Source organism: Ranitomeya imitator, chromosome 2 (assembly GCF_032444005.1).
Source record: "Ranitomeya imitator isolate aRanImi1 chromosome 2, aRanImi1.pri, whole genome shotgun sequence".
Taxonomy (NCBI): domain Eukaryota; kingdom Metazoa; phylum Chordata; class Amphibia; order Anura; family Dendrobatidae; genus Ranitomeya; species Ranitomeya imitator.
In genome coordinates this window covers 200,622,538-200,633,792 of record NC_091283.1, presented here as the reverse complement: position 1 = coordinate 200,633,792, position 11,255 = coordinate 200,622,538, and the positions used below count along the sequence as shown (strand labels likewise).

Sequence of the window (11,255 nt, the reverse complement as noted above, 5' to 3'; positions counted from 1 at the left end):
CCTGACCTCATACACACTGTCTGCTACATCCACACTGTAAACACCTCCTGACCCCACACAAGGCAGCTTACTTACCTCATCCAGCAGCACCATGGCAAGTTGGTAACCAGCACCACAGCCAAGTCCTGCAATCCATGGAGGTCCCGATCATGTGACCCCTGCTCCTCCCCTCCTGTGACCTCATCACAGGTCCTGTGCGCACAGAGCAGCCAATATGTGGTGTAAGGCTCTGCAGGTGCAGAGATGACCGGCTGATACATCAATGTGTGGCACACACCCCCTCCGTGACACGTACCTCAAAAATGTCCCCTCTCTCTCCTTCTGAGCTGTACCGCGCACACTGGAAGAAAAACAGACTGCAGGGGAAGGGGTGTGGCCTCATGCAAGGGGGCGTGTTGGCTGCTTCTCCTGCTGTTTGCGGGAGAAGCACAGTCCCATGCGGGACTGCGGGGCAAAGCCTGAAAATCGGGACAGTCCCGTAGAATGAGGGACGGTTGGGAGCTATGCATATAATTATGTAGGTTTCCAATGTTGTGCAGATGGACGCACAATGTGACCATCCAGAGTACTAAGCACCTCGGCTTTATACCTGTAGTGCAGTGGTCCCCAACTCCAGGCCTCGAGGGCCGCCAACAGTGCAGGTTTTCAGGATTTCTTTAGTATTGCATCGGTGGTAATGTGATCATCTGCACAGGTGATGATTCCAACCCCTGTGCAATACTAAGGAAATCCTGAAAACCTGCACTGTTGGCGGCCCTCGAGGCATGGAGTTGGGGACCACTGCTGTAGTGTATAGCGCAGTAATGTTGCTCACATAAACCGTAGAAAGTTCAGAGAGCTCTATTATTTGTGTGCAAACTTCTCAGTGGTTCTTGCAATAAAGAGGCCGGTTGTCAGCATTAAGGGGGTCATGTGGCTGTGGATTATGGCACCTATGAGAGTGCGTCACAAGCCGCATACAGACTATAAAATAATGAGGAGACATCTTACAATCCCAGGCTCTTTATTGTCACAGGACACAAATAAAGGCACCATACTCTGACTGGGCCATCGCCATGTGATGGGGATATCACTACTTCTTAGGCTTGACGTCTCTCTTAACCTGCTTGCTCAGTTCACCGATCAGCCTCCAGAACTCGTTAAACTTCAGCTCATTATCCTGGTTAATATCCAGATCCTTCATCTTCTCCTCTAAGGAGACATCCTGAGAGAATGGAAAATTTTGTGACATCTTGCTCAGGAAATTTCCACCCAAAATGGCATGTAACAAAGGGGAAGGAGCCTAATATCAAAAACCTTTCTAGCAAAAGAGAAAAATAAAAACATTAGATTTCTATAGTGTGGTTCCACAGTCTCGGGTATCGACCACCAGAAGTATCAGGATTCCCATCACCTACTGGTCTCTCCATACTAAGGGCTCATTGCCACTTGTGATGAAATCGGACCAATGTAAAACGATAAAAAATCAGATTGCATTCGGACCAATGTTATTCTATCATTTTGTGTTCATCTGTGATTTTTTTTTTTCCAGCTCGGATCAAATCACAATTGGACTGGAAAAAAAATTGCAGAATGCTGTGATTGTAATCGGAAATCAGATCGCATTCGGCAATAGAAGTCAATGGGTGCGAGAAAAAAAAAAAATCACACAACACTCAGTCCATGTGACCATGCTGTCCGATCTTTACACACCTACAGTTAGGGCCAGAAATATTTGGACAGTGACACACTTTTCGCGAGTTGGGCTCTGCATGCCACCACATTGGATTTGAAATGAAACCTCTACAACAGAATTCAAGTGCAGATTGTAACGTTTAATTTGAAGGGTTGAACAAAAATATCTGATAGAAAATGTAGGAATTGTACACATTTCTTTACAAACACTCCACATTTTAGGAGGTCAAAAGTAATTGGACAAATAAACATAACCCAAACAAAATATTTTTATTTTCAATATTTTGTTGCAAATCCTTTGGAGGCAATCACTGCCTTAAGTCTGGAACCCATGGACATCACCAAACGCTGGGTTTCCTCCTTCTTAATGCTTTGCCAGGCCTTTACAGCCGCAGCCTTCAGGTCTTGCTTGTTTGTGGGTCTTTCCGTCTTAAGTCTGGATTTGAGCAAGTGAAATGCATGCTCAATTGGGTTTAGATCTGGAGATTGACTTGGCCATTGCAGAATGTTCCACTTTTTGGCACTCATGAACTCCTGGGTAGCTTTGGCTGTATGCGTGGAGTCATTGTCCATCTGTACTATGAAGCGCCGTCCAATCAACTTTGCAGCATTTGGCTGAATCTGGGCTGAAAGTATATCCCGGTACACTTCAGAATTCATCCGGCTACTCTTGTCTGCTCTTATGTCATCAATAAACACAAGTGACCCAGTGCCATTGAAAGCCATGCATGCCCATGCCATCACGTTGCCTCCACCATGTTTTACAGAGGATGTGGTGTGCCTTGGATCATGTGCCGTTCCCTTTCTTCTCCAAACTTTTTTCTTCCCATCATTCTGGTACAGGTTGATCTTTGTCTCATCTGTCCATAGAATACTTTTCCAGAACTGAGCTGGCTTCTTGAGGTGTTTTTCTGCAAATTTAACTCTGGCCTGTCTATTTTTGGTATTGATGAATGGTTTGCATCTAGATGTGAACCCTTTGTATTTACTGTCATGGAGTCTTCTCTTTACTGTTGACTTAGAGACAGATACACCTACTTCACTGAGAGTGTTCTGGACTTCAGTTGATGTTGTGAACGGGTTCTTCTTCACCAAATTAAGTATGCGGCGATCATCCACCACTGTTGTCATCCGTGGACGCCCAGGCCTTTTTGAGTTCCCAAGCTCACCAGTCAATTCCTTTTTTCTCAGAATGTACCCAACTGTTGATTTTGCTACTCCAAGCATGTCTGCTATCTCTCTGATGGATTTTTTCTTTTTTTTCAGCCTCAGGATGTTCTGCTTCACCTCAATTGAGAGTTCCTTTGACCGCATGTTGTCTGCTCACAGCAACAGCTTCCAAATGCAAAACCACACACCTGGAATCCACCCCTGACCTTTTAACTACTTCATTGATTACAGGTTAACGAGGGAGACGCCTTCAGAGTTAATTGCAGCCCTTAGAGTCCATTGTCCAATTACTTTTGGTCCCTTGAAAAAGAGGACGCTATGCATTACAGAGCTATGATTCCTAAACCCTTTCTCCGATTTGGATGTGGAAACTATCATATTGCAGCTGGGAGTGTGCACTTTCAGCCCATATTATATATATAATTGTATTTCTGAACATGTTTTTGTAAACAGCTAAAATAACAAAACTTGTGTCACTGTCCAAATATTTCTGGCCCTAACTGTATGTCCTTTGAAAAGCCGGCAATTCAGCAGTGGTGTATAATAAAATCACAGCTGGAGCCGATACACAAAGTATAGGTAGATATATAGATGTCAGTGACACGCACATATACAGTACAGACCAAAAGTTTGGACACACCTTCTCATTTAAAGATTTTTTTTCTATTTTCATAACTATGAAAATTGTAAATTCACACTGAAGGCATCAAAACTATAGATTAACACATGTGGAATTATATACTTAACAAAAAAGTGTGAAACAACTGAAATTTTGTCTTATATTCTAGGTTCTTCAAAGTAGCCACCTTTTGCTTTGATGACTGCTTTGCACACTCTTGGCATTCTCTTGATGAGCTTCAAGAGGTAGTCGCCGGGAATGGTTTTCACTTCACAGGTGTGCCCTGTCAGGTTTAATAAGTGGGATTTCCTGCCTTATAAATGGGGTTGGGACCATCAATAGTGTTGTGCAGAAGTCTGGTGGATACACAGCTGATAGTCCTACTGAATAGACTGTTGGAATTTGTATTATGGCAAGAAAAAAGCATCTAAGAAAAACGAGTGGCCATCATTACTTTCAGAAATGAAGGTCAGTCAGTCTGAAAAATTGGGAAAACTTTGAAAGTGTCCCCAAGTGCAGTGACAAAAACCATCAAGCGCTACAAAGAAACTGGCTCACATGAAGACCGCCCCAGGAAAGGGAAACCAAGAGTCACCTCTGCTTCTGAGGATAAGTTTATCCGAGTCACCAGCCTCAGAAATCGCAGGTTAACAGCAGCTCAGATTAGAGACCAGGTCAGTGCCACGCAGAGTTCTAGCAGCAGACACATCTCTACAACAGCTGTTAAGAGGAGACTTTGTGCAGCAGGCCTTCATGGTAAAATAGCTGCTAGGAAACCACTGCTAAGAACAGGCAACAAGCAGAAGAGACTTGTTTGGGCCAAAGAACACAAGGAATGGACATTAGACCAGTGGAAATCTGTGCTTTGGTCTGATGAGTCCAAAATTGAGATCTTTGGTTCCAACCACTGTGTCTTTGTGCGACGCAGAAAACATGAACGGATGGACTCTACATGCCTTGTTCGCACCGTGAAGCTTGGAGGAGGAGGTGTGATGGTGCTTTGCTGGTGACACTGTTGGGGATTTATTCAAAATTGAAGGCATACTGAACCAGCATGGCTACCACAGCATCTTGCAGCGGCATACTATTCCATCCGATTTGCGTTTAGTTGGGCCATCATTTATTTTTCAACAGGACAATGACCCCAAACACACCTCCAGACTGTCTAAGGGCTATTTGACCAAGAAGGAGATTTATGGGGTGCTACGCCAGATGACCAGGTCTCCATAGTCACCAGACCTGAACCCAATCGAGATGGTTTGGGGTGAGCTGGACCGCAGAGTGAACGCAAAAGGGTCAACAAGTGCTAAGCATCTCTGGGAACTCCATCAAGATTGTTGGAAGACCATTCCCGGTGACTACCTCTTGAAGCTCATCAAGAGAATGCCAAGAGTGTGCAAAGCAGTCATCAAAACAAAAGGTGGCTACTTTGAAGAACCTAGAATATAAGACATATTTTCAGTTGTTTCACACTTTTTTGTTAAGTATATAATTCCACATGTGTTAATTCATAGTTTTGATGCCTTCAGTGTGAATGTACAATTTTCATAGTCATGAAAATACAGAAAAATCTTTCAATTAGAAGGTGTGTCCAAACTTTTTCTCTGTACTGTATACAGCTCTGGCAAAAATTAAGAGACCACCATATCAAAACCCTGTCATGGCCAGCCCAATCTCCAGACCTGAACCACATTGAAAACCTCTGGAATGTAATGAAGAGGATGATGGATAGTCACAAGCCATCAAACAAAGAAGAACTGCTTACATTTATATGCCAGAAGCAATGTGAAAGACTGGTGGAAAGCATGCCAAGATGCATGAAAGCTGGGATTAAAAATCATGGTTATTCCACAAAATATTGATTTCTGAACTCTTCCCAAGTTAAAACATTAGCATTGTTGTTTCTAAATGATTATAAACTTGTTTTCTTTGCATTATTTGAGGTCTGAAAGCACTGGGGTTTTTTTATTTTGACCATTTTTCTTTGTCAGAAAAAAAAAATACAAAATTTATTTCTTGGAAATTCAGAGACATATTGTCAGTAGTTTATAGAATAAAAGAACAATTTACTTTTTACTCAAAAATATACCTAGAAAGAAAAAAATAAGACAAACTGAACATTTTGCAGTGGTCTCTTAATTTTTGCCAGAGCTGTATATTTCATGGATAGATAGAAGAAAAGCCGGCAATGCAGCCGCGCAATGTAAAATCACTGCAGGAGCCGACAGGATAGTAGAGATGGATTACATACAGTAAATACACAAAGAATAGTTATATATACAGATGTCACTGACAAATACAATTAGTGCAGTGTGTGTGCAGTTTACTGTACTTGCATTTAATTAATAAAAGATTGTTTTTCAGAAAAAGAGGCGTTGCTCCCGTGTAATTTTCTTAACCAGCAGAGGGAAAGCCAATGGCTGCGGGCCGGTGTTTATAGCCTGGGAAGGGGGTAACACCCATGGAGCTTCCCAGGCTATCAATATCAGTTCACAGCTGTATACTTAGCCGTTACTGGCTATTAAAATGGGGGACCCCCCAAAATGACGTCGGGTAAAAATTTGTAAAGGTGCTTGTACTGACGTCAGTTAGGTGAAGTGAATTCATTGACTATGAACTCCCAGGACCTTTCTGAGAGAACAGCAAGAGTGAGAACTTTCTCAGGCTCACGGTGACATCAGACAGGTTATCGGAGTTCACCGTGAGACACTGAACAGCAATAGCACACAGTGTCTCTGTTGGATGACAGGTTGTATAATGGCATTATGCAACCATGCAGCCTGCCATCTAGATGTAGCTGAGCTAGACCCATCGTGGGACAAATGGATTATTATCTTCTCAGCGGACAGGTGAGGAATATTGTTGTTTATTATTTTAATTCTTTTGCAGGAGACAATGGTGTCACTGGAATGGGCGACGACGTGAGTATGGCTTAATTAAGATTTGATTTATTAAAGAGTCTGTGTGATTCTTTCAAATAAAATGATTTTATTCTGGGTGTCTGTGTTTTTATACAATATGACTATGGGGTTTGTAATGGGGTGTCTTATTGACGCCTCTCCATTACTAACCTCGGGGCTTGATGTCACCTTACAATCCAAAGGTGACATCAACCCCCAACTATCACCCACTTGCCACTGCTACAGGGAAAGTGGGAAGAACGAGGCTTTATGCCAGAATTGGCTCATCTAATAGATGCGTTTTTTCTGGGACGGCTGAGGGCTGATATTTTAGCCTGGGGTGGTAAATATCCATGCCCCTTTGCTAGGCTATTAATATCAACCAGTAGCAGTCTGCCTAGCCTTTGCTGCTTTTTAATTATATGGGGACCTTATGTAATTTTTTTGGGGGGGTCCCCCATCGGCTTTCCCTCTGCTAGCTAAGAAAATTACGTGGGAATCCACACATTTTTTTTTCAGAAAGACAATCTTTTAATAATTAAATACTTGTACAGGAAGCTGCACACACTGTACTAATTGTATATGTCACAGACATCTTTATATCTATTCTATGTGTATTTTCTGTATGTAATCCATCTCTTCTATCCTGTTGGGTCCTGCTGTGATTTTACTGTACACAGCAGATGAATTGCCAGCTTTTCATCTATCTAATATATATCTATCTCTCTCTCTCTCTATATATATATATCTATATCTATATATATATATATATATAATGTGTTTTGAAGAATATTTCCTTTGAAAAAAATGCATAAATGACAGAGAATTTCTCCATGTAAAAGCTCAGGTTACAATTGCACTGCATTTGGATGTAAATCGGATGCTAGATGTGAAAATCGGATTGTACTCGCATGACACTTGCATTACACTAGTCCAACGTTGCAGGAACAAAATTGAACCGATTTTAACATCGCTAGTGTGTCTCTGGCCTAATAATGACCTTGCTGATTAGCGGGATGCTACATTTAGGCTCGGAGGCTTACCTTCATCAGATGCGGCAGCTCCATCTGAGTAAGTTTGGTGAATTCATTGACACTCAGTGTTTCTTTCTTGCCCTCCTCTCCGGCGTGGTCAAAAAAACATTTCACTATGGTCACAATGGCACGTTCCAGTTCAGTCTGTGATGATGCCATGTTATGCTGTGGAGAACAGCGGCATTAATACATGTAGCACCAAAACTTGTCATCATAAATGGAGAAGCACAAGTAATAATAGGCAGAATACAAGAGGATAGAGGGAAGGGGAAAAAGCGAGAAGGAAAGAAAGCAATGATGGTGAGAAAGGGGCACAACAGAGGACACAGGCTGACAGAGAAGCAGAAGACATTACCACGCAGTCTCGCTCTGCTCTGACTCGATTCCTCACACAGATGTAGCTGTATACCAGCCCACCATGCCCCTAAGTGCTGGCACCAGAACAGTTCCTCAGTGTGCTGCCTAGGGGAGTGACCCTCACCACCCACATCACCAAGCCAACCGTTATTAACCCTTCTTTATATAGGGACGAGGCCACAGATCAGCCACCTTCCAGTATTGCATCATTTATGCCATATGGTACAGACTCTGCACCCCAAAATATGTGCCAATCCAATCCTCGCAAAACATCTTCTATAAAGTAGACCCTACTTGGTGACATCTTACATGGCTGGTTCACGCAGTCACTGGACAGTTCTGAAGATCTTGGAAGTAATATGCAGAACATGGGAGAGTCGCCACCAACCGGTCTAATCACAGACCCCCGTCCCATCTTTTCATGGTTTGGCATCTGAACACTGAGATGTTGAACACTCCTACATATCCCACCAGCCCTTATGCTGGGAATGACACAGTCCTCATACAGGACACAGAATGATTTTTCTTACACAGGCCATAATGTGTTCAATATTAGGCTGGAGGGCCTGGGGCCTCTGTGCCCCCCTCTACATATATAGAAGGGGTTCACTGTAGACTGCATCTCTGTGACACGTCCATATTTCATGAATTTTCACATAGAACATGTAGCCATTACAGTCTATGTGGGCGTTCACATAACCTTACTTTTATTGGTCCGTGTTCACACAAAAAACAACCACAGAGACACGCACATGTTTGATCCAAGTCACAGATAAAAATTAGCCATACAAGTGAATGCGTCTGTGAAAAAAAATAATAAAATAAATGATTGCACACATTGCCATCCATGTGCTGCCCGCTATTAACACTGTAATGGTTAGGATTTTTTCATATGAGAAAATCACTTCTGAAACTCATGGTAAACTTGTCAAACACTGATGAAAATCAGATCCAAATATTGATCAAATCAGAACTTTATTTTTTGCGTACAATAAAAGTGACTTTTGAACGAAGCCTAAAGCAACGTCTGAAACCTTGATACTAGTGGGCCCCGGACGCTGTGAGGAGCCAAGAATCTAATCCTATCATGTGCCATACAGGCTCAGATAAGCTGAGAAACAGGAACACGTCTCACTGAGCGGATACCCCGAGAAGCAGGAACACGTCGTACTGAGCGGATACTCCGAGAAGCAGGAAAACGTTGTACTGAGTGGATACTCCGAGAAGCAGAAACACCTGTCACAGAGCGGATACCCCGAAAAGCAGGAACACGTCTCCCTGAGCAAATACGCTGAGAAGCAGGAAAACGTTGCACTGAGCGGATACTCCAAGAAGCAGAAACACGTCGCCCTGAGTGGATACTCCGAGAAGCAGGAACACGTCTCACAGAGCGGATACCCCGAGAAGCAGGAACACGTCTCACTGAGCGGATACGCTGAGAAGCAGGAACACGTCTCACTGAGCGGATTAGCTGAGAAGCAGGAACACGTCGCACTGAGCGGATACTCCGAGAAGCAGGAACACGTCTCACTGAACGGATACTCCGAGAAGCAGGAACACGTCGCACTGAGCGGATACTCCGAGAAGCAGGAACACGTCTCACTGAACGGATACTCCGAGAAGCAGGAACACGTCTCACTGAGCGGATACCCCGAGAAGCAGGAACACGTCTCACTGAGCAGATACACCGAGAAGCAGGAATACGTCTCACTGAGCGGATACGCTGAGAAGCAGGAAAACATCGCACTGAGCGGATACCCCGAGAAGCAGGAACACGTCTCACTGAGCGGATACACCGAGAAGCAGGAATACGTCTCACTGAGCGGATACGCTGAGAAGCAGGAAAACATCGCACTGAGCGGATACCCCGAGAAGCAGGAACACGTCTCACTGAGCGGATACACCGAGAAGCAGGAATACGTCTCACTGAGCAGATACGCTGAGAAGCAGGAAAACATCGCACTGAGCGGATACCCCGAGAAGCAGGAACACTTCTCACTGAGCGGATACACCGAGAAGCAGGAACACGTCGCACTGAGCGGATACGCTGAGAAGCAGGAAAACGTCGCACTGAGTGGATACTCCGAGAAGCAGAAAAACGTCTCACTGAGCGGATAGGCTGAGAAGCAGGAACACGTCTCACTGAACGGATACGCTGAGAAGCAGGAACACGTCTCACTGAGCGGATACCCCGAGAAGCAGGAACACGTCTCACTGTGTGGATATGCTGGAGGACTTGAAGGTTTTGAGCAGCCATAAATTATGACCCATCCAATGCTCAGATACCACATTAGCTCACACCCTGCAGCCATGTGCTAACCCACAAGACACTGTGGAGCCTGCTAATGACCTGCTCATGGACATCTCTGATCAGTAGGAACTGGGCAGGGTCTGCACGTAAGGAAAACACAGGGTTAGTACAATACATAGAGGTAAGTGCAATTGTTTCTTACTACTCACAGCGTACATACACCTTTAAGACATTCACATCCTCAGGATTACAGGAAGTTTGGAAAATCTGTGGCAGGAGGAGGAGGAGGCGGCGCAGAACCTGACAGCAGCTTTTCATAGGGGAGTGTCTATGTCTAAGTCATAGCTGGGACTTTCCAGCAGTTGGCTTGTAATGCTGTGCAGCAGCAGCAGAGAGCAGCACTGAGCCTTTTTCAAACAAACTATTAATATCTTCAAATTTTTTAAACACACAAAACTGGGCAGGGAAAGGAAATTAAGGAATATGAGGGAAAGGGATAAAACAGTTTCCTACCAATCTTTATTAGGGAAAAGAAGAGAAAAGAAAAGTCCATCCACCTCTCGTGTCTCCCCTTTTCCTCATAGTTTGCAAGCTTGCGAGCAGGGCCCCCATTCCTCTTGGTATCTATTTTGAACTGTTATTTCTGTTATGCTGTAATGTCTATTGTCTGTACAAGACCCCTCTATAATTTGTAAAGCGCTGCAAATTATGTTGGCGCTATATAAATAAAAATTATTATTAAAAGGGAGAGGGGACAAAATAACAAAACATAAATAGAAACAAATCTTAACGTAATATTTAGAACAGTTTAACAGTGGTTAAAGAGTTACAATTGGAATGGTTAATTCAAATTTGGAGAGGAACAATGAATTTAACCATACCTCCCAACTTTGAAGATGGGAAAGAGGGACAAAATGTTAGGGGTCAAGTTCCCACCTCTGCACGGGGGGAATCTCGGGCCATCACCGCTGCGGGCTCCCATTCTTCTCCTACCGCAGTGGAGCCTGCTCAGCGGAGACATCAGTCCCAGCATCTTGCTCAGTCTGACTCTGTATAAAGAGTTACTGCTGCTTTTCCTGCTTCTGCCATTGAAGTCAGTGCTGGGCAGCGGCGCACAGACGCTTCTGGGACTAAGTCCTGCTTTTCTAGTTCTGAGCATGCCCAGAGTAAGATCTCTCAGTGGAGATCGAGGGTCACATGTTCAGATACTGCAGCTAAAGCCATTGGTCCTTCAGGAAGGTCCTGTAGGT

The 11,255-nt window shown here is 43.9% G+C and overlaps 1 protein-coding gene across 2 annotated transcripts; it reads right to left on the bottom strand.

The window, feature by feature from the left end:
- Nucleotides 1-986: 986 nt before the first annotated feature.
- Nucleotides 987-10,335, bottom strand: LOC138662632 (protein S100-A13-like). Of its 2 annotated transcripts, none has more exons than XM_069748472.1 (3): nt 10,215-10,335; nt 7,407-7,562; nt 987-1,204 (listed from the first exon to the last, which is right to left on the bottom strand). In XM_069748472.1, the coding sequence occupies exons 1-3, from the start codon at nt 10,221-10,223 to the stop codon at nt 1,073-1,075; spliced, it is 297 nt and encodes a 98-aa protein (XP_069604573.1). In that variant the 5' UTR covers nt 10,224-10,335; the 3' UTR covers nt 987-1,072. The 2 variants fall into 2 exon arrangements, with proteins under 2 accessions (XP_069604573.1, XP_069604574.1); XM_069748473.1 differs by lacking the exon at nt 10,215-10,335 and adding an exon at nt 7,753-7,809.
- Between the last annotated feature and the right edge of the window lie 920 nt (nt 10,336-11,255).